The sequence below is a fragment of the Perca fluviatilis genome, chromosome 15, assembly GCF_010015445.1.
Source record: "Perca fluviatilis chromosome 15, GENO_Pfluv_1.0, whole genome shotgun sequence".
Lineage (NCBI taxonomy): Eukaryota > Metazoa > Chordata > Actinopteri > Perciformes > Percidae > Perca > Perca fluviatilis.
The window spans coordinates 20,194,125-20,218,521 of NC_053126.1; the positions used below are offsets into that span (position 1 = coordinate 20,194,125).

General features: G+C 42.3%; 1 protein-coding gene across 1 annotated transcript in view; it reads left to right on the forward strand.

The window, feature by feature from the left end:
* The first annotated feature begins 160 nt into the window (after positions 1-160).
* Positions 161-24,397, forward strand: part of lasp1 (LIM and SH3 protein 1) — a 28,244-nt gene continuing 4,007 nt past the window's right edge. The window contains exons 1-6 of the mRNA XM_039824341.1: positions 161-583; positions 9,341-9,435; positions 14,338-14,422; positions 20,259-20,366; positions 23,246-23,321; positions 24,196-24,290. Of these exons, the coding sequence (XP_039680275.1) occupies positions 515-583; positions 9,341-9,435; positions 14,338-14,422; positions 20,259-20,366; positions 23,246-23,321; positions 24,196-24,290 (528 nt within the window). The 5' untranslated portion in view covers positions 161-514. The remainder of the gene's footprint in view (positions 584-9,340; positions 9,436-14,337; positions 14,423-20,258; positions 20,367-23,245; positions 23,322-24,195; positions 24,291-24,397) is intronic.

The following is a 24,397-nucleotide window of genomic DNA, read 5'->3' on the forward strand; positions in this document are numbered from 1 at the left end:
ACAATAAAGATGATCGCATGAGTTTGCTATGCGTGCACAGATGGGACGAGGACAGACATGTTGCATGCACAAGGCTCGACCTGGATTTCTTTACAGTTACACAAAACTGGGACTGTGATGCAATACACGAGTACTTAAGTCTTAGTTAAATATGTACAGTGTATCGAAGTTCTAGTTCCTCTAAAAATAATGATCAAATGTTTTTGCAAGTAAAAACTGGAACCTCCCACGCGCCTCTTCCCTTCTCGGACACGCGCAGTCGAGGGAGGGAGAGAGGGGGGAAGCGGGAGCGTGCTTTCCGTGTCTGGTTAGTGGACTGACAGCCAGCTGTGCGGCTACAACGACAACAACAACCTCTTGGATTTGCTACATACAACTAGATTAGTGTTGGTCTGCTACTGATCATAATAGTACACTATATCTAGTTTTTGAAGTGAGGAGTCGGCTGCACAAAGCTACAACCAGTACCATCGGCGGTTTCCGTGCTAACTAGCTAGAAGAGCATTCCTCCAACATGAATCCGTTGTGTGGCAGATGTAATCTAGTCGTATACCCCACGGAAAAAGTGAATTGTCTGGACAAGGTAAGAACATGAGAAATCGTCTTACTTTGTATTCTTCTTTTCCAAATACTCTTAATACACATTCCTCCGTTTGTACTTCGACTGCACGTATTTCTGCTCTCCTAAAATGACACCTTTCACATATTTTTGTGAATGAATTGAACACCCTAACAGGACAGGTATTTCGTTAGCAAGACAAGCTAACGGCTAGCTTAACGTCTGAAAGGCGATGGCACAAGAGACCAGAAACGAATGCACATCTTATCGTGTGAATAATTGACTACTTTTAAGAAACAATAATTTGACATTTTTATTATCAAGACAATGACTCAAGGCAACGATATTGATTCACCCTAAAACAGCGCCTCATAGTGCTTGCGGTAGTCTGGTTTGGGCCTGGCTGGCACAACTGCTTTGAAGACAACTGATTGATACCGTTAGCTAACGTCTCTAACCTTTTCTTTTTCTCGTATGTGTAGTCGAGGGATTTGCCTTACACATGCTCAACTAAACAGGACTTCTGATAATAATATAGTTTCATAACCAAGCTTTTGGTTGGCCGCGTGGACTGATTTTGACATGTTTGTGTCCAATTCACCGGTTAATCACAGCCAGGGATCATCAGTGGAGTCGCCTTGATTAGTTTCTAGAGTTAATCAAAAGCAGTAGCCTAGTCTCAGCCAAGGTGCTAATCGTGTCAATTTTACCCATAGTGACTCTGCCCAGGTCACCAATTCACATGTGAGAAACAATTTGGGTTAATACGTCACATCTAGCTCCTGTCACCTCTTTAGCTTTAAAGAGGTGATCATGTGTTGATTATTGCATTTAGGTCCTATTGAATGCTGCTGCACTCAGTTAAACTGTAACTTTGCAACAAGATACATGTAACGCACTCATCTTAATAGGTGGGTGGGGTCTTCTACGTTTGGCATATGAATAGCAATGTTTATGTATTTTTATCAAAGCAGGGCTTGGGGTAGGTAGATAATATGTCTAATAGACGTCTGAATGGCTATTGAAAACCAATCCCTGTTGAGACGTGCTTATCTGTTGGGGTTGACTGACAAGGAAGGGGGGCAGAGAGCACACAAAGCACATTATCTAAAGTACCATCAGCTCTTGATTGGATGCATTATTGCTCTCTGCAAGGATGTGTTCTTGAATGCACCGTGACTAATGTTTTCCAAAAGTGCTCTGAACTGGAATTGATTTCTCTCTGAACCCCTCTTCATGCACAAGCGATCCAACCCTTAAAAATACGAGTCATGTTAGCAGGCTGGTATTAATGAGAGCCAAATTGCCACAACTACAGCCTGAATGGGCTTTGGTATCAGGCCTAAAGCAGTGTGCATTCCAGCAGACAGACACTCCCATAAAACGTGCTCTGTCAGAGGCCTGCTGTGCCGTCTCCCTGCTCTGAACCAAGCACAGGAGAGTAGCCTGCCGTCTGTCTTTGCTGCCATTCCGCATCAGCGCTCACCTCTTCAGCCACGCCAAAACAACCTCCCCTTTCCCTTCTCTGTGACACACACACACACACACACACACACACACACACACACACACACACACACACACACACACACACTGCCTTTCTTGTTTGTTTAAAGCAACCAAGGCCACATTGGCTGGGGATTCTTTTTCCGTGTGCTAGGCTAGCTCAGGTAAAGGCAGGGGAGTCTAGGTTTCTGCCACTTCTTCTATTGGTATTCTCAGCCACCGATTAATACCTTTACCTGACAATCTTCTTCTATGATATTCCTCTGTGGTGTAGAGAGAGGCTGAGCCACAGAGGCTTGTCTGTCTCTCAGCTGCATTCCAGTATAGCAGGGCTGGGCCCAGCAGAGAGAGCGGGTAGCCGAGCACATGCAAAGACAGGAAGTGGATTTTGGTTGAGGCTCTTGTTAGTAACGGGTTTGCCTTGTTATGTGGCTTCCCCTCAGTGCTTAAAATACTTGCTGATTGTAAGGAGTTTATAGGTGCTTATTTGGGTCAAGTATGATGCTCATATCTATCAGGTTATCTTTTTGTAGCTGTTGAAGTGACCTTTAGCCAATAAGGCTTGCAACAAGGAAGTGATACACTAGTGCCTAATATGTAAACCTAACCAGTCAAAGTGGTCACATTTAGCTTAATGTGCAATGTCTGGAGGAGTGAAATGATTTGTATGTGTGTCACTTTAAGATTAACAGACATTTCCAGCACCCAGGAAGTGTGTATTTTCAAGATAAATGGAGAGATCTGCAGTGTGAGTGGTTAAAGCTCATCTCTCACTGAAACACTCCTCTCTGCTGGAGTGTCTGTGTACTTAACTATCTCTACGAGCTGTCTGCATATGGTACGTCTGGATCACAGAGCCTGTTCTTACCTGCAGGTAAAGAGATACAGTTCTTCTACATGTCTTCACAAGATTTATTAATATTTAATGGTGCCATTATGCAGTAGATTATAAAGCACTGTGTAACCAGTTCCTCTGTAGTAAATCAGCTACTATTTCAGTGCACATAGTAAAAAGTCTCAAAAGTCTATAAATAATGAGAGAAACTGACGTGTTCTGAAAGCTCATCCTTTAATAAGTAATTATGAAGCACAAACATTGCTACTTGCTCTTGAATAGGGTTGGGCATCGAGAACCGATTCCTAATCGGAATCGTTTCAAAAATTACAATTCCATCGGAATCGGTTCTTTATTGGAATCGTTTGGAGGATTTGGTTTCAAATCTGATCATAGGTTCCAAATTTAATATGCGCAAGTTTTGGTTTCCGTAGCAGCCAGGCGCTTGTTGTGTTGCAGCCGTGCAGCACAGTAAGCGGAGCTCTAGTGTGGCTTTATTTTGCATTGTAAAAGCTGTAAAACTGCAACCCACCTATGAATCAAAATAAAACTTTCCTCTTATTTGTGAAATAAGCATCTAACCCGTTTCAACTCCACCACTCAAAGAATCGGAATCGAGAATCGATGAGAACCGGAATCGAAAGGAAGAATCGGAATCGTTAAAATCCAAACGATGCCCATCCCTACTCTTGAATATATGTTTTGGCTCTTGACTATGTTAGCAATTTCAAAACATCTTGATAAGTGTTTATGCACAATATTGGCATATTTCTTCTGAGGCCCTTATTCTTGCTTCAGACAGCTTTTATGCAACAAATGATCTCCCACATTGCACCAAGTATCATAGATAAGACACAGCCTCACTCAAAACAAAACAGTCTGTCTGTTTGTTATACTCCCATACATGCAGGAAGGAATTCCATCACAAATTGTATATCAACTTTAAAAGCTGTTTTTTAGTAGTGTTTCAGTTGGGTAGGTAGCAAAAAAAAAGGTTGTGACACAAAGTTGTTCACATGATGTTAAATGTGACACAGTTGGCATTAACGAGTGTGTGTAGTAATCAGATTTCATACACCATTTGCGTCACACACTGATGTATCTGACACGTACTGTAGTTCTGTACTCCAGCTGTAACAGTTACGACTGACTTGGGTCCATTTTTATTATTTAGCTATCAAATTGGTTTCTGTGTTATTTGGCTTTAGTTTGGGGTTTCTGGTTAAGATGTGAGCCTCAATTGTACTGCTGCCTCTCAATCCCAGGAAATTGCTGGAAAAAGGGAGTTAAAGGTCAGGAGAGTACAGTATGCGAGTTGTGCAGCTCTGTACAGTCTTTACTGAATGAAGGAGCTTACATCATGCTTAGTCATGTGAAATCAAAATCTAAAAATTAGATTTATTACACTCTGCTACATATAATCACTTTATTCCTTACTGTTTATATTTCAGTGTTTTGCAAATATAGTAATGTATCAACCAGTCTTGTGCAGTTCTGATTATAAATGGGGAGGATTTAGTCACTCGTGGTCGGTGTGAACACATTTCCTCTGACTCCAGATTTAGAGGAATTTGTCCACCGCTTTGCCTATATTTAGACAGATTATTCTGAGAGCTGATTCATGTTGCCCAAATGCCACAAGAGGTGAGGAATCTGTCCAGCCATCACTAGTCACCTCCCTTTGATGACTCACAGTCACACAAACACACATTACAGTCAAAATCACCTGAGGTGTTGACTCCCCAGCGAGCAGCCAGGTACTTCTCCTTTGTGAGTTTTATCAGAAAAAGGAACTGGTTCACACATTCTGTTTGCTCTCCCAATCTATTACAGCTTTATTTTTACCAGCACAAAAAATGTGACCTGTGTGGCTCTGGCTTAAAATAAAATGTATTGAAAATAAGGCAGAAAGACTAGACTTATCTAATATAAGCGCCATACAACATGACAACATGAGTGGACGTTTTGTAAAGTGAATTTATACAGATGATTTATGACATGGCAGAAGTGTTTTGTCATTTCACCTTTACTTTGCTCATATCCCATCTTTTATACTGGGATTTTAATGTTTTTATTACTGGTATATCTTGTTGCTGGGGCGGCAGGATGTGTATGTTACTAAGTGCACATCACAGTCTGGAGTCGTTTGGAAAGTGTGTTAAGTGAGTGCATACTCTACTCTAGCATATGTCGGTTCACATCACTTTCTGTCCGCTGGCCAGCAACAAAGCTCTTGGCCTGGATCAAAATGAATGGCATCAGGTAGGCTAATAATTAACCAGCATGCTTTAATGAGTTAGTTTCCTGGATTAGCACCAGCCAGATGTGGGCACTTTGTCTTCAGGCATGTACTGCCTTATGCAAGAATAATCTTTCACATATAAACCGAGTAAGCTGCTGTAATGCCCCAACACATGTATGTGTATGTGGTTTTAATTTATTTAGCTACTTTTGGTTAAAAATAAGCATCTGAGTCAAAGAGCCATCACAGCATTTTTCAAACTGTGGGCCTAATCAGTTTCTAGAAGCATAAAACAAAGTGGTTTAGACTGAAGTGAATTGCTTGCTACTGATTTGACCAAAAGTTATTAAACATTTCATCAGGCTCCCTAGGGATGTCTGTCAGCGTTATTATGCGCCAAGTTCCTCTGATGCTTAATTTGGTGATTACCAGAAGACTGGATCGTGAAACCCCACTTAACACGGTCTGTAGATTAGGTCGATTACCCCCCCCCAACTAAAAACAACAATATTGTCAGAGATTCTCATCTAATCAGTATAGAAAATAACACCAACCAAGTCCTGGTAAATTTGCCTGCTCTGTGAGTCATTTGGTAGGTCCTTAACCAATGTTTACTACCAGTGTTTCTATTACAATCAAATGACGATGGTTTGGTAAAATATGTTTTTGTGGTTCGTGGACCAAACGAAGTAAGAAATCTGCCCTGTTTAGATTACACACTAATACTAATTTAGAAAGTGGTTGGTTGTTACAACAGGCCCGCAGCATTTCAATGCCTAAAACCATTCACTGAATGGTCTCCTATCAGTCTGTAGTTGGTCAGACTCTCACTAACCATCCCTCTGTGTGTGTGATGTGTTTGCATACATGGTGTCTGAAATTGTGTGGGCCTCCCAGATAGCTGCAGGGTTTTTGTCCAGGCCAACTTGCATTTGGTTCTCACCGCGAGTGAACTGCGAGGCTGACTGAGCCATATAACCTACATACAGTACTACACACATGTACACACACAGTTAATTCTCACACACACGAGTACACATGTGCCCTTGAGCTGGGCTGATGCAGGGAGACAGTGCCGTTTTTTATTTTTTATTTTTTTTATGGGTGTTTTATTTCTAGGGCTCTGTCTCTGCATTGTCCTCATTTCCCAGCTGACTGCCAGATCCTGCCTCGAAGAGTAAGGAGCCAGGTATTCCTGGATCTCGACAAGTGCTGGATGGCCTCTTGAACACACATTTGGGATGTTTCTCGCCCCCACATCTCTTTTTGTCCCTTCTTTTCCCTTTGGTATCTATTCGTCCTAATCCTAGACCAAGTATATTCCGACCAGATACTGTATATTCAGATGATGTCTAGGTTAAGATGAGATGGGTGATGGTGTAGATGTGGCATTAGAATGCACCTCAAATGTGTCTCCAGTAACCACATTTCACCTCCCTCCACATCTGTGAGAAACTATGACCACTACTGAGCATAAAAAAATGTGTGTTCAGCCATACAACTAGAGAAGATGTCTGCAGCAGCTAAATTATTACTGAATAAAACTTACCATGTAGTCCTTTTTAATGTGTCAGTGATGTATTTACATTTTAATATTCACACTATACCTGAGTGTGTTTTAGCTGTCCACTTGTTGCTTGATCCAAGATGCAGTTTAGTTTGAGGTGTCTCTGTTCACCTCAGAGGGCCATGTTATTAATGTGAAAGTGACGAGGGTTGTCCTGGTAGAAAATGAGTTGGCAGGTTGGGCTAGGCTTAGGAATAGTTAGTTGCTAACAGTAGACTTCTGCAGGCTTGTTCTCTAGAATAGACTCGGGGGTAATATTTATTCAGGAAAACAGGAGTGTCAAAGTCCATTTTCAGCTGATATGCTCACCTTTCTCCTAATAGCATTTGCATTTACACGTCTTTATTAGCATTACACTGTGTTAGCGTATCCCTGGTTTATTATTATCACAGATTTGGGGGTAGGAGTCTGTGGAGAATATCATATTGGGCTGCTGAACTACAAGTAGATGAACCAGACGGAATGCATGCAAAAATGGCAGCCACCACAGCTGCAAATCAGCTGAAGCTAGAGGAAATGGAATCTGCCTGCACTGTGCTGTTGATTGTAAAGGGATTTGCCATTGCAGTACTGGCCAGAACAAAGGAGAAGGCTCACAGTGGAAAGAGTAACACGATGTGTCCATCTGCAACTCCCTCAGGCCCCGATTGGGCTGTAGTGGGATAAGGAGTTTGCAATCGGAGGCTTGGCCCAGTGTTTGGCTGTGGATCACAGCTCCGCTGAACAGAACCCAGGCTCGGTCTCCACTGTGAGCCTCTTCTTTTCTATGCCTTAGTCAATATTGCTGGCTCACAGCTACAAACACCCATGTCAAACACACACATACACTTGCCTGTTGTCACCGCATACCACCCTGGGTGGTCAGTTACATCCAGACAGAACAGACAAGACTGTTCTTAAAACCAGCCTGAAGCCATATTCTTGTTTCATAATGGAATGAAGTGAAATGCCCATTGTGCTTTGTGTTTGGTCATGTTTCCATACATAGCGCTGCCATTATTGTGTCTACCGTCCATCTGCAGCTTTTACAGTCAGTGAACGTCAACATCCTGGTGATTTATTGCTAGCTCTTTATCAGTGCTGCTGCATTGTGCATGTGTTTGTGAGTCAAACATTGAGAAAGTGATGTGCAGTTTTTTTCCCTCTGTTTTAAATCATCTTTTGCCCAGTTTGTGTGGAAGATTAGTTAGTTTTGTGTGTGGGCAATTGGTGTAGAAAGTGATGTGGGAGAAAGAATTAGAGGGATGACGGAGCACCCCGAGGCCATGTTAATAAGGACTCTCTCTTTCTTTCCCTCCTGTTCTTTCTCTCTCTCTCTCTCTCTCACCGTGTCTTTGCACTCCTTTCTCCCTTCCCTTGACGATAGCAGGAGCAGCCAGACCATTTCTTCACTCTCTGGCGTTTTCTCTCTCTTGCCCACCCCTCCCTTCCTCTTGCTCTCTCTCCAGCTCCTTCCTTTTATGTTTCCTCCCTGCTTCCAGTTTTCTCCAATCCTCCCTCCCTCAATCCCTTTTTGAACCCTCAGGCCGCAGATCAGCCCAGGGCCAGGAGAGAAGAGGAAAGGAGGCGAGAGGGCGGGTGGGTGGTAGAGAGGGTGGTGAGGGAGATAGAGGCATGGCCTCTTATAAAGATGGATAGAGGATCTAGAGAAACATGCAGGCCTGCAGAGATGAGCAGACGGTAGGGCTGGGCGACATGGAGAAAATCAGAGATCACGATATTCTTGACCAAATACCTCTATCGATATCGCGGCGATATTCTAGGGTTGACAATTGGTGCGTTAACAAAATATCTTCACACTTAGATTTTAGATAAATAATCATCAGTAATGTGGACATAATGTCTAAGTGGGGAAAAGCAAATAATAGAACAGACTGGTAGGTTCAGAAAAGTACATTACTGTAATGCAGCCTTTAGAACCAGGAAAAGACAACACTTATGTCATATCACGATATTACGATATCCAAAATCTAAGACTATATCTAGTCTCCTATCACGATATCGATATAATATCGATATATTGCCCAGCTCTAGCAGACGGACAGAAAGAAAGTCAAAAGGTGGCTTTCAGACCATACACGGTCTCTGCAGCCTCACCAACTGAAAACAACCTCCGTTGTTGTATATTTAGAAAATAAAATCATATTGTAATAACAGGTGTGAACGCGGACGGCACCAGATTAGATGGCGAAAACACAGCTACATACTTGTCAACCATAGTTCCTTCTTTGCTGTTCACACCAGCGCAGCTAACCCAATGTACTTATAAATAGAATACATACATTTTGCTAGCAAAAAGGGGGCATTTGGTTTCTTCTGTTCAGTGCCAGCATACACAAACCACTATGTTTCCACTTTGCTTCACTTTTTCTCAGAGTCTTAACAGTCGCTATGCTTTCTGTCCGTATCCAGCTCCTGTCCATGTGAAACCTCAAGGGAAAAGAAAGTAGTTCTTGCCTCACTCATTCAATTAGCGTGTGTGGGTGTGTGTGTGGGTGTGTGTGTGGGTGTGGGTGTGTGTGTGTGTGTGGGTGTGTGTGGTTAATTGTGGTTTTGAATCCACAATTAAGGTGAAACAAATGTCTGCCTTCTCAACTCATTGTGTCTTCTCTTTGTCTTTGTTTCTGACAGTACTGGCATAAAGGATGCTTCAGCTGCGAGGTCTGCAAAATGACTCTAAACATGAAGAATTACAAAGGCTTTGAGAAGAGACCATACTGCAATGCGTAAGTTGTCCCTAAGTCATCATATTGTGTATATCAATGAGCATGTATCGTGTTTTCATCCTGCATCCCAAAGACACTGACAGCAGTGTTAAATCTGTCCACAGATGGAAATAGGCTTGTCGTGTGTACGTGTACGTTAACGTGTACGTAATCATGTTGCAACCCAACTAAGGCCCCTCTCTCCCTCCTCTGCTGTTTATCAGTGACTATTCCAGCTCCCCCCTCAGAGAAAAGGCCTGTATGTGTTGTGGGAAAGTGCCTTCCTCCCTCCTCCTCCTCAGTGGGGAAGGGGGGTAAGGTATATGAACAAAGGAAATTCCTAAAGTTCCTCTACAGTGACACAGGCGGACACTGAAAAATAGCATGTCCACTCACGCTTCAGCACATACTCACACACTAATGGCTCATCAGGAATCCATGGAATCCCCCTCTGTCATTACTTATAATGGTTTTCTCTCCCCCTCCCTCTCCCTCTCTCTCTGTGTGTGTGAGAGTTGGAGAGTGAGTGCATGTTCTAAGAGGGAATGCAAAAAGAAGGGTTTGCTTCATGTTCTGACAAGCTCTTTTGCATTTTTCCTGAACTGCCAATTCATTGCCCGTTCAATAAATCAAGACGTCATGCTAGCATTGTCATTCTCAACACCAGTGGAAACTCTATAGTAGTGTGCTAACTTGTGGCCAGCTGTTGGATTTGGCTTCAGTACAGGTGTTTGTGGCTAACTAACAACAAGCACTGACAGCGTGTGACTGATTTGAACACTTACAGGAACTCCTATTTCCCTAATTTTCCACTTTTCTTTTCCCCGATCTATATATTTAATGAAATAAGAGTCACACCACTCAGAATAACTGCACCTTTTTCTCTCAACTTGAAATGTTACCAACTCCGTGAAAGGTTGCATTTAAACCTGAGAAAATGAAACCGGAAAAGAGAGAAAAAAAGAGACATCGCTATATCTGAGGGGGGAGGGGGATGAGGGGGGTGGAGCCAGCATGAACAATACCAGGACCATGAAACTGAAGCTGCTAAAAGGAATTGAGCCCTTATTACTTTTATTATTAACACCAGTGGATTTTTTACTTTGACATGCCAAAAGGGCCCATTGGTGCTTTATTATTGTGTCACAGTACAGTGATCACATTTGCTCAGTAGGACCACTATTGACCATAAACCTTAAAACAATTAAAGCCAAACACCTGTGTGCAGGCCCTAATTAGAGGCTTATATGAGATGATAATGTATAGTAAATTTAGTAATAAAACATCTCTGTGATCCTCTCCCTACTTCCAATCTCTGACATTTGATTTAAGGTGTTAAGCCCCTACTACAGGTGTCATCTTACTATCATCTTTGTTTCTACAGGCTGAAGTGGCTTCTTCTTTTCCCTTTCCTGCCTGCGATGTTACGTCCGCTACCCGCGCCAGCAGGAGCAAGGCCCTTCAGAGCCTGTTTATTATGCCTCTTTCCGTTTGTTTAAAACAAGTCTTGTTCGAGTAAACATCATCAGTGGAAGAGCCTCCCACTTCAGGAAAGGAATTCAGGCTATGTTCTCTGTCATCATTCTGTGGGATAACTACTTTATCATTACTCCTCTATATTTGTCCTTGGTAATTGATATAGGCGTTGTTTGTTTTCACTGTATTCCCACCCACCTTTTCCCTGAGAGTCCCATCCCTGATTAGATGCTCCAGTCACAGGGGGACTGTGGGAGATTGAGGACAGCAGATAAAATTCTTCATTTCCCCAGGAGACTGGGAGCCATTGGTGGGACGCTGCCTTAATGACTGATAGTCCAGAAATGAATTTGAACATCAATGTGGTGTTATTAAGAAGGGTCACAAATGCCTTGATTTAGTGCCTGCCAGCTTTCTTGCTTTTAACACTATCTCGAATCATTTGGTGATATGTTGTTGATAAATAACCAAGATTAAAACCACTTTCATAATGTGGCATGGCACTGTTCCTGGGGATGTGCTGCCTTATGTTTTAGTCTGGGAAAGAGCTTTTTTTTCTAATTTAAAGATATATATGAGCTTCATTGTATAATGGATTCTGCTAGTCACAGACATCTCTGCCTGTTGCTTTCTAGCTTTTCCTTCATCAATGCTGCCTCTACCAACTACAGCTGTGTGTGTGTGTGTGTGTGTGTGTGTGTGTGTGTGTGTGTGTGTGTGTGTGTGTGTGTGTGTGTGTGTGTGTGTGTGTGTGTGTGTGTGTGTGTGTGTGTGTGTGTGTGTGTGTGTGTGTGTGTGTGTGTGATGAGACATCTGTTCAGATTTTACATGTAGATGAAATGTTCCTGCTGAATGATGCATTACAACCTTTCCAGGTCTCACAGGGTCAAGCCGGCCACAACATCTCCTGGTTCCACTATGCAAACAGGCCTCTCCTCCTGCACAGTAGGCAGTTTGTGTTTGTGCATGTGTGATTACACATGCGTGGCCACCTCACTCCTCCACCCCAGCAGTACCTCTTCTCCCCTCCATTTTGATCACACCCTCTTTTTAGCGTTCGCAGGGCTAACTGAGTTTGTGCATGTGTCACCCACTCCCGTCTGCGACTTATTACCTTGTTATACAACCTGACACTAGATGAGTGTTCCTGTGACTCACTCATAGCCTCAAACAGCCACGAAAATGCGAGCATGGTTACACACACACATATTACAAGATCCCACTGAGTCAGTAAGCTTACGTCTTTAACCCTGTTGTGTGTTTGTGTAGCAATGTATTGACCCTTAAGTGCAAGGACAGTTTCTAAAGCCGCATTAAAGATGACAGGAACATACAAGCAGGGGTTTTCAGACACATTGTTGCTTTGTGAAAGGAAGTGTGTTCCACCACAAACAAGACACGCCCAACTCCAGAGAAAAATGAACATATTATTAGTTGGCAAGCTTTGATGAAGGGACAGTCCCCCAAAAAGAGAGAGAGATACACTACTGGGAAATAAAGGGGCAAATATATGGCAGCCAATTGGTGAATTTAGCTAAATCTCAACCCATTTAGATTTATTTTGGGATTGTCTCCATACAGATATGCTTTTGTCAGATGCAACTATATTCTTCATGCCAGTCAGCATTGATTAGACTTACAGCAATAAAGGATGGGTTCCTGAGACTCAAATCACCTTTATTAATGAATGTAAATTGAGAGCATTAGGAAATAGACCTGAAACACTACAGATAAACATCAGTGTCACAACATTTTAGCCATGTAACCTTGTGTTTGCTTTTTTATTTAAAATGTAACAGATAGTTATGTAGGTTTGCGCTCTGCAGTGGCAGGGGGCACTTGTATATAACAAACAAATGAAAAAGACAGAGTGGTGTGCCTGTGTAGGAAACACCCTTTCATTATTTCTGTGATTAGATATCTCGCAACAATAAAAGACTAGCTTCATTTGCATTGTTTGATCAGCTTGTTCGCAGCCTGCCCGGCCACGTAGCAAACCACTACATCTGCCTATTATATCTGCATGTTGCTGATAGCTTCCTTTTTAGGAAAATGAGTGCTAGCAGTTGTAAAAGCCTAGTGTTTGAGCCTACACAGACCTGCATGTGTTTTGTATGAATGAAAGCAGGGATCAAGTGCTTGTGTTTGTTGTGTATCACAGAGCTTCAATGCCAGCTTCGTTCAACTTCTCCAGCTACACTCATGTTCCGCTCCCTACTCTCTGAAATTATTTTTGGGGTTCCTTTTAAAGTGGCTCCTTTTTTCTTTTCTTTTTTAAGAGTGCTTTACTTTATGTAAAATAGCCAACCACAATCCTTATGTTGCAGTTCTGTTTACATCCCATAATCTCATCAGGACAATGCTAATTCAGTTTGTTTACCATGTTGTCAAGGAAACGGTAACCATATTGCCTAAATGGGTTACCCAGAGGCACAGATAGTGGTTGATTTTTGAGGTCAACCAGCACCCTGAGGCAGGCTGGGAACTGTAGTCCATATGAGCTGTTAGAGAAGCTGTGAGGGCTCTTCCTCTTCTACTGGATTTAAGCCATGCGCTTTTGCAGCCTTGGCTCACACTGAACTGGCAGGCACCATTATTTGTTGACCTGGAGGTTACATGTGCACTAAAGCCTAGTGTATAAAAACACTGACTTATGCCTTGCACGCACTAACCATTGACAGTGGTTTATGTGATCAATAAGTAAGTGTGTGCAATGAATGGCTTTTGGAAGGATACTTGTTGTGCTGCATGTCTGTGTGTTACTGCTTACTTGTGTGTATTTACTGTATGTTTGTTATATTTGTTTCAGGCTGAGCATTTTCTCCTGAGCAGTAGGAGGTTGGGTGGTTGTGAGTTTGTCACGGTCAAGAAAATTCCCAGAATCTTATTCAGAAAAGAGACTTGCCTTCACGCTCTGCTGAAAGGGGCTGCCCATGACATCATTCACACTCACCCACTGTCTCTTTGACCCTGTTGCTGTGTCTGTTGCGTGCTGTGTCTCTTCCTGTTATCCCCCATAGAGCTTCCCCCATGTGTGTATGCACATATGTTTGTGCCTGTGTTTTGTAAGCATGGAAAGCTTTTTCTACACCTGCCATGGCTCTCCTCCAAAACTCTGCAACCTTCAGGCTCTCATTCCCCCACACAGCCCCTGCCTGCACTTCCTCTTTTTCAGACTACCTTGGCTCCCTCTGACAGAGTATTGTGTGTTATACTGACATGCTTTTTGTCTACAGGGGCTCCTAACTCAACCTCAGGACCACCTTGAATAACAAACGCCCTCACTGTGGGGCCACAGACTGCACACTTTTTGGGTTTTTTTTTTTTTTTTTTTTTTTTTTAGTGTTTTTTTTTACAGTGGTAGCGCTTCAGTTGAAGCTGGCATCTGCCTGTGTGTGTTTACTGTGTACTGACATTCTTTTGCTGTTTTGTGTGTTTATTTTTTAGACACTACCCTAAGACAACATTCACCTGTGTGACTGACACTCCAGAGAACAACCGCCTCAAACAGCAGAGCAAGATGCAGAGCCAGGTATCTCTCTCTCTCTCTCTCTCTCTCTCTCTCTCTCTCTCTCTCTCTCTCTCTCTCTCTCTCTCTCTCTCTCTCTCTCTCTCTCTCTCTCTCTCTCTGCTAGCAGCTACTCACTCTCTCTCTCTCTCTCTCTGCTAGCAGCTACTCACTCTCTCTCTCTCTCTCTGCTAGCAGCTACTCACTCTCTCTCTCTCTCTGCTAGCAGCTACTCAGGGTTCATGTCTAAATGAAACTTCAGCTTTGAAATCACACAGTTTGTTCACATTTTGGCATTGTTCCACAAAGCAGCCAATAAAAAAAATAAAATAGCCTGACTTGAGTTAACCCTAAAAATTGATCTGGGATTATGTACTTTCACAAAGCTTCATTCAAGTTTGTACATTCATTTGAGATTTGAAGAGAGGGCTGGGAGGTCCACAAGCATGTAATGGTGTGATAAATAGGATGTTATGGTGACAAAAACAGCTAAAAGTTATTGTAAAGAAAAAATAAAACTTGGCTCTCTGGGCACATTTTAGTGGTACACATCCTCAGAGATGAGCAATTCGAACACAAGAATGTTGGATCATGTTGTCCATCATCAATGGATCAGTTACTGAGGCTTTGGAGCCCAATCCAGTGTAGAGCAATATGCAGCTTCCCAAATTATCGGTTCAGTCTTTTTAATGTCAAATCCAACAGAAATACACAAGAATACTAGAACCCCTTAAATTATATTAAATAGTTATGCACTTTGGAAATATCAAATAGGATGTTGCTTAAATCTGGTTTGCCACACTTTCCGTTTCCTTTTATCGGCAGTTGAAAAAGAGAGCTTGTTGCGTAAGAAAGCATTGCAGAATAAATGTCCTTAACTCAATTATAAGCCCATTTACCTTTTTTAGTTTAAATAAACTGGCAAAAGTCTAGAAAGCACTGCCTTTCAGTTGAGCGTTGTAATTCTGCCTAAGCGCAAGGTTCAGCTCGGCTTGAGAATTAGCCTAATAAAAACCAGGTTAGTCTGAAGAAATGGTATGTTTTCAATTGTAACAAAGCTTGACCACATTTGAACCCATTTGTGAAAACTGATTTTCCAGAAAAAAAGTTGGTAGATTATACAGAATATGGTCTTGGTCCTCCATCAGACTGTCTGTCTGTGATTGATTGGTTAAATTTAAAGTGGGATATTCTTTTTGACATCCAAACTCAAATAAGACAAATATTCTGTGATAATCCTGGTTTAACCTACAGCCCTCTTGTTGCACACTGCTGAGAGCAGTAGTGTTAATGTGTCTGGCTGTCATTTTTATGCTTTTTTCATGATGGTAGCAAACTGGATTATAGCCTAATAAATCTTGGGCAGTTTATACCATGCCATGTTTGCTGTGGCCCAGTACGGATGCACTATACCTTCCTCTGCATTGTTGTTGCTGGGCCACCTAAGTGTACTGATCATAGATCCTCCAAAATTATCTCTGCGCCTGTTTTTATCGAGTAGCCCCCAGTCTTAGGTCCCAAGTCAGATTTTTAACCAATAAAACCCTACTATGGCTTTTCTTCCGGAAGCAAAAATAACAAAGACCCAAATATATTCTAAGATATAAAAAACCCTCATTAGACCAAAATATCCTTCTGAACTGGGTCATGTGTTATTGCCTTGATAAAGATGGCTCTCATAGAGAGTCAGATTTGTACTCACAAATGGACTTTTAACAATGTTTCGCCAGGTTTGCTGTCTGTAGTTAAAGAAAGCATAACAAATCACAAATTAACTGGCTATAAAATGTTAAATATGGTGGCAAACTAGCATCAGACAGTCGTCAACTCTAAAGGCTGTCATGTGAGGTTTCCCTTCTCTTATACATACAATGATGTCTGGAGCATGTACCTTTTTAGTATTCCAGGAACGTGACTATCAATTTGATCACTAAAGTAACCACAGAGAAATAACCTTGGAAGCAACGCAAAGCATTTTAATGATTTTTTTTTTATTTTATTTTTTGTGCAGTTCAGTAGAAAACCCCCTTTTAAATGCAGTCATTTTGAGCCTCATTAATCACAAAAAAACTCTGCAAGATTCTGGAGGGACAGATGTATGGATCTGAATGGTGGGAGGATTCAGGTGGGAGGATTCAGAAGGAAAAGCTGAAGGAGAGGCTTGTTTTCACAGCATGTAGTAGAGGCGAGCGTGTTCAGAAGAGGAGGCAGGGCTTATCAAAGAAAGCACATCCCTCGTCTTAAACGGATGTCAGTGTCAAACACTACAGATGAGACTGGGGTGTGTGCATGTGAGAAGGGTTTTTGTGTTCAGTATTGGGCTGGGTCAGTGGTCTTGTGAGGGAGGGGGGTGACTGAGGGATTGAGGGACAGATGGTGTTTTTCTACATGGATTGTACATCCTAACAGCCCCCCACAAACACTCAACCATACACCAAGAGACCATCATTATAGTAATGGTTGATCATAGTCACGAGCCTAAGAATGAGATTATTAATACACAAAAGATATTTGTGTGTGAAGGATTTGTGTAATCATTAACAGAGGATTCTTTCTCTACTCTATAGCATGTGATCATAGTGGAGAGGAAACTATGATTTCACGAAATACCCAAAGCTTTTAACAAAAGTAGATTGGTCTAAAATGATTTATGATCAAAAAGTTCCCATCAAAAAGAGGATACAGGTGAGTCCTCTCCTGACAAGGGCTGTTCAAATATGCTTTTGGGTACAGAAAACTGAAGAAAAAATAGCTGATTGTGCTGCATCTCAACCAGACTACCAGAAAGAAACGGTAGTTTTTAAAGAACTTCCTGTTAAGCAACAGAATATTTTAGCTTCAGCGGTATTTTATAATATAATTGTTTTTTACCCCCTTCACTTACCTTTGATTTTAAAATAAATTCCAATAGATAATTAAAAAAAATAAAAACTGAATATAATGCCCATTAGTCGCACACATGTGCATGTGTAGTTTATGTTTAGATGATATGAAATAAGCCTTGTGCACTATGTTGCTTGTGTGCGACAGTATCAGTGTTGTGTACTCTTTGTGAGTGCATCTGTGTCGCGTAAGGAAGTTGAAGATGTTTGTGGAAAACTGTGGCCATCTAACCCTCGCCAACACCACCGCTGCGTTGCTACGGGAACACTATTGCTATGGTAGCAGGGTAGAGGTTTGTCACACCTCATTACAATACTTTGCAGGGCGAAACGGAAAGAAACAAGACAGAGAGAGAGAAATAAAGAAACTGGAGAGAACCAATTGAGGAGGAGGAGAGGGAGAGCAATGAGGTGCACATTAGTGAGAGAGAGAGAGAGAGAGAGAGAGAGAGAGAGAGAGAGAGAGAGGGAGGGGCAGGGTGAAAGAGGAAGAGATAAAAGTAAATCCCCAGAGGAAGGAAAGCTAGAGGAATGCAAATAGAAGCAGAGAGAGAGAGATTATAATGAGGAAGAGCTCCAGCTCTATGGGACGACTGTTGCTGTTGAGGCAGTAAAATATGAATGAATGAAAAAGGAGCGCAGAGAGAAGGCAGTTTGGGTGGGGGAAGAAAGCAGAGGCATGATTGGAGGAGGAGAAGCTGTTGCATAGGCTAGACTTCAAAAAGACAAAGGAGATAGACTGTGAAATAGAAATAGGGGGGAGGATCATACGTTGACTGATGGGAGCGGAGCGAGAACGCAGGACAAAGATGGGTCGAGGCCACATTAATCTTCCTCATGACTTCTCCTTGTGCGCAGGCTTGAGAGCCGTGTATAATTTCCTGTGGAATGAGGATCAGCCATCGTTTTCACACAATTTCTCAGCGGCGTCACGCCAGGGGTGACGGCACATATGGATGTATCACACACACACACACACACACACTCTATCTGTGAATCACAGCCGTGGCATGTCATCACAAGCGATTGGGAGATGAGAGGATTGGTCAGCACTCTGTTCAGCAGTGTCAGACGTTATGTGGATGTCAGGGTGTGGTGGTGGAGCTTTGTTTCCTGGTCTGTTCTTGGTGGAGTGCAGGAAATTGGTGCAGTCACCATGGAGGGAGGAGTAAGGGTTTGGTTGATGTGGGTAGGTGGAATTAAGTAGTTTGTCATTGTTGAAATGTCCTAGCACGTGCCTAGGAGATAAGATGGAAAAGAGCCAGGATGTGTAGCTGTTTCTTTCTAAATAAAACATGTACCTGACTTCCTGTTTTCAGGTTTGTAATTTGGTGTTATGTGGTTGTGGGTTTAAATACCAGAGATCAGGGCGCCTGGGTTGCTCACCTGGTAGAGTGCGCACCCATATAGACAGGCTTAGTCCTCGACGGAGGGGCCGCGGGATCAATTCTGACCTGTGGCCCTTTGCTGCATGTCATTCCCCCTCTCTATCCCCTTTCAAGTTAAGCTGTCCTGTCGGAAATAAAGGCCTAAAATGCCCCAAAAATAATCTTTAAATACCAGAGATCAGCCACAAGGCAGATGTGAGGGCAAGCATTGTAATTTCTGATATTCATCTAACGCTGCATGGGCTGGACATTTCCTCTTCTGCCCTTTGGGTCAGGATAGGGTGGGTAGGTTGGAAAAAACACACACACACACACACACACACACACACACACACACACACACACACACACACACACACACACACACACATACACACACATATATATAGACAGTTTGTCATACACTACCTCTCATTTATGACCATGTATGGTTGTTACCACGTCCTGTATGTAAGGCATTTAGTCCCCAGCAAACAGGAAGTGAACGTCACCACAAAAGACTACTCAATATACGTTGGACCAACCTTACTCTGCTTGCACTCGTAGCACACACACAATGCTAATGCTTACTTCAGTCATAGTTTGTCCGTACGAAAACTTTGATTATTAAAGCTGCAGAACTCAAACCCTTCTGTATCTATGCTTTAAATAAAATGGGGATATAAGGTCTCTTATTTGTTGTATTAGTTTCAAACTTCTGCTTTACAGTGAGAAATGTAACAAACTCAATACGCCAAAAGGTGATAAAATGTTTATAGAAGCACATGCATAATTTTATTAAAATATGGGCTGAAAGGGGCGCCTGGATAGCTCACCTGGTTGAGCGTGCGCCCCATGTACTAAGGCTTAGTCCTTGACGCAACTGTTGCAGGTTCAATTCCAATCCGCGGCACTTTGCTGCATGCAATTTCCCGTCTCTCTCCCCTTTCACATCTTCAGCTGTCCTGCAATACAAAGGCCTAAAATGCCCAAATATAAAATATATAACTAAATAAAATAATATGAATAATATGGGCTGAAATTTATTGTATCCGCAGTTAGAAAAATACTTCACAATGAGAAAAATGCACTTCTTAACTTGAGTTGATATTTCTGGAATTTCATCTAACAGTGTCGAGCTGTAATGAAGTCAACAGTAAAACCATTTTTCTGTCCGTAAAAATTATTTTATTAGGCCAAATGTAAGCTCAGGACTGGTCCATTTGTCAAGCCAAGTACAAGTACTTATAAGGTGTACTCTGATACCACATATACTATAGGCAAAGAGCATAACCTTATTATTATTTTTTAAGAAATAATAAATTCATTTCAATCAAGCAGAAAAATATCAAGTCAAATCTTTTGTGATTTTTTTTTTGTTGTTGTTGTTGTTGCTTTAATCTGTATATGTTGAAAGAATCTAGGTCAGAGCATCTATAAATAATCATTTGCACTGCATCTGTTGAATTTTCCTTGTTGACTCACACAAATGCATTGAAACTGGCGGTGCATTTTCATTTCAGCCAGAAACGTGGCACACACTGTATTGTTTGCCTTGCATGGTTGTAACCCCTCGTTTTGTTTCTCACATGAATCCTGTTTGCTCTACAGGTTCTCTACAGGGAGGATTTTGAGAAGAATAAAGGGAAAGGTTTCAGCGTGGTCGCAGACACGCCAGAGATGCAGAGAATTAAGAAATCGCAGAATCAAATCAGCAATGTAAGTGTCCGCAATACAGTCATCAAGACAATCACCCCTCCCTGCATCTGTATTATTTTATCTCTAAATCGTAACAGAAGAGCTCCTAATTGTTTTAGTATTTTGACAAAGCTTGAACATTTAGAGCTCTTCTGGTGCTGAGAGCCTGGTATGAAGCCTGGTGTAAGTTGATGCCAATATTGAACTGACAATTTGTTCTGAAGAGGATAACTGGTCTATATTAAAGTACACTAGAAAAGGAATTGCAGCTTCAAGCTACCTTTAGACAGGTCAAGCTTATCTGGTGCATAATTAAAGATTTTCCATCATACTTAATTTCCGCTCTGACTTTCTACAATTCACCAGTGGAAACCACCAGAACTTTATTTGTTTCACTTCCTGAAATTATCTGCACCTTCTTCATCTCAGGCCTCGAAGAGCTTCACTCGATTACGTTCATGCCTTTTTTAATAATATTTAGCATTTTGTTTTTTTAAGTATCTCGCACTTAGTCACTGACCAGGGCATGTGAGCGGAGTGAGATTTTCCGCTTCTCGCTCACAAAGCCATTCGTTCCCTCCGCTCCCCCACTCAAAGCCACTCCACGTCTCTCCACTCAACACAAATCGCTCACTGCTTACTCCAAAAAGAAAAAAAAGCAGTGTTTGTATTTATCAGATAAACGGTTCCCACCCTCCCCCCGTTGCCGCCAGTGCCCGCCCGGAGATCCTTGCTCACCCAGCGGCAAAAAGTCCACCGGATGACAGGCAGCGGCATGGAGGGAGGGTGTGCGCCGTTCATCTGCATGTACTGTAGAAACACAGAGACGGGCTCAGTTATGCTTCAAACTCATGGTGTGCGAGGTACTGGAGCAGGATTGGAGTGGGAGATAAGGCGACCCTCCAACTTTATAAAAACAGATCTGCTCTGCACTCCATCCAAAATTCTCGTGCTCGCTCACGCTCTGCTCACATGCTCTGCCCCCTACATCAGTGAATGTCAGGCTTCCTCTGCTAACGCCGCTCCTCATTTATAGTAATGGAATTCTCCTCAAATCACTCGCCACATGGATGATTCTCCTCACTCTCCACTCTTCTCTCCCTCAGCTCCCGTTATCGATTTGCCATTTCTCTGTAAATGCTGGATAGCGATGTAGAAAGGCATGCAGTGTTTACCTTGTTTCGTCAGACTGCTTAAGTCAGCTATGAAGGTCTTTTTTTCCCCCCCACATGAAACCCACTCAGACACAAGGCAAAAGTCATTACACATAACCAGATCTGCACTGGCCTTGCTAATGGCATAATTAGTGTGCAGGGTGATGGGTGATGGATAATCACTGCTTTCATGTGGTGAAAGATCTTGCATGTCTAAGATCAAGGAAATTTGCCTGGCAGAGAAGGATACACATATATTACATGTATTTATGGGTGCGCACACACAAGCCACATCAACAAAAAAAGTGCATTATGGCGGGATAGATCCTGAAGTGTTTTTACTCAGAACTGATAAACAAAACATCTGCTTTCAATGAGTGCGTCATTCACAGCAAAGCGTAAGGGAACCACTCCAGATGAATTGTACATCTTTTTCTGTTTTGTTCTCTTCCCTGAGAAAGTAAGAAACAACAAACCAGTTTATGTCAACAATGTTAAGCCTTTCACTTCTACTTGTCCTGATTTGTCATTCTTGTTATGTCTTTTATTTATTTTTTATTTTTTGCTTTGTCAGGACTTTTCACGCTTGGTCGACTCTCTTCTATTTCCCGTCACCTTCCTCTTGTTGAGCAGCAAAGACTGAGAAGTACAGTGGTATGGGGGGTTTAGTTCAGCAGCAGCTTGGGCACTTCCTGTAAATACACACACACACACACACACACACACACACACACACACACACACACACACACACACACACATACCATCTGTTTGACCTGCTCCTTTAAAACAAACAATATAATCTCCCTCACACACTCTCATTTAGCATATTGCACTTGAAAACAGTCACTGTGTTCTCTCAGTTACTCGCTTCACTGTCCTTGCACAAACACTCCCATCCAGTCTGTGAACACACTCCTTGTTAATGCCGCCAGCACAGTGAGTTCTTTGAGCGCGGCTGTAAGCGAGGACAGAATCAGGGTTGTAAATCTTGGCCGAGGCAATGTGAGTCAGTCTGTTATCAGCCTGGTAATAAGGGAGACGGGTTATTTGGTGCAGTCATAGAGTAGTCACTCAGTTTCAGTTTCATTGGTGTGGCCCTGTTTTAATGTTACACTGAATGCTGCCTTTGTCTCGCTGGCTAGAGAGATTGTAGGTTGATCATGAACTCTTTGAAGCTGAAATTGTAGTGCAGGTGCTTCTTTTTGTTAATTACTCACTTTAGGATTAAAAAAAAGCTTTGAGGAAAATGTTCATTTACAACTGAGAGAGTAGTAATATACACGATTGTAGTTGCATTTTGCTGTGCTTAGTCATATGACCGCCATCCTCCTCCTCCCTCCCCCCTCAGCATTTCCTCTTGAATCTAGCTTGCTCATTCTCACCCAAAGCGTTCAAGCTTCTAGTTGGTTCCCTTTTTTTCACTTCACCTGTTCTTCCTGATGTTTCAGTAAGGGTTGCTATGCAACTCTGAGCTCACACTACTTCCGGCCTGCTGAGATGTCATTTCCTCTCAGCGTCAAGCTGCTTCCCGAGGCTTTGCTTTGCAAGTAGGGGCGCCCCACCTATGGCCACAAACACAGGGGTGCAGAGCAAGTGGGAGACCTCTGGTGGATAGAAGATGTACTACACACTGATGCCTTCCTGGAAAGAGAACCACATCTGTAGATTTCAAGCTCTTGTGTCAAGATGCATGCAGTTTCCCATATTTTATTTGTGACCTTACACTGTTTGTTTTTTTTGCAGATTAAGTACCATGAGGATTTTGAGAAGAAGAAGATGGTGGGACCGGGCCCAAATCAGCCGAGCAGTCCCAGCCCAGGTATTCCTTATAACACACACCCAAGCGAGGAACTTAATTTACAGATTTAAGCACCTTCTGAAATTTCAAAATAAATAAAACCAAAACTATCTGTATGGCTAGATTAAGCTTTTTTGTGTTTGGGTAACCCTGATATTTATATTAGACATGTTTGTTTCTCTGAATAAAGTATACCAAGTATCTACATTTTCCATCTTGCCCTGTCTATGTTTGGCTCCATCCCTGCCTCAGGCTGTATGACCTTAACAGGCTGGGTGTCATCACACCACTCGGGGATCTTGGTTGTAACTTGTTCACTGCCCTGCCCTGCCCTGCGTTCAGTCCATTTAGCTATACAAAGTTGCATTGCTGCAGAAATTGCAGTATTTCAAATTCATGAAAATAATTCTAATAATGCATATTGTGACATTTAAATGGTCAGATCCATGGACATCACTCAAGCCAAAAGATTGGTTGCTAAAGCTCAAAATGAGCAACTTTGAAGTCGTAAGTATGAACAGTATGTCGGAAAGTTACTTGAAGCATTAGCAGGTCAGTGACAAAGTTACAGCTAAGTATTTAAATGTGCTTGCTGTTTGTATTTCAAATACCTGATTTACACTTAAACAGAAAGGTATTGTTCAGTAGGTAATCCAGAGCCATGGGCTGCACGTCTTGGCTTGCCGGGTTTTTGAATTCCTCGCTCTCTCAAAGAGTCTATGCAAACATACAAACAGGAGTACATACATGTATTTGCATTATATGGATTTTAAAATGTTAATTCTCCTATGCCAAAACAATCACGGTATAGTCCCCAGCAAGTCTGGTGTCTGAGTAGCAATAAACAATGTCCAGCTCATTCATCTGCACTCCGCTTTTCCTCCTGTTTGACCAGGATACCAGCCGCCTGCAGCCTCTCAGAACTTCCACTATGAGCCCACTCCTGCACCAGTGCATCAGGCGGCCGCCGCCCCGCCTCCCAGCGCCGGGGTAGGTCCTCCATTGCCTTAATGAATTCCAACCCTGAAAAGAATCAGTAGACATTGTTGTTAATTGCTCAACATTGTTGTTAATTGCTCAATATATATAAAAAAAAG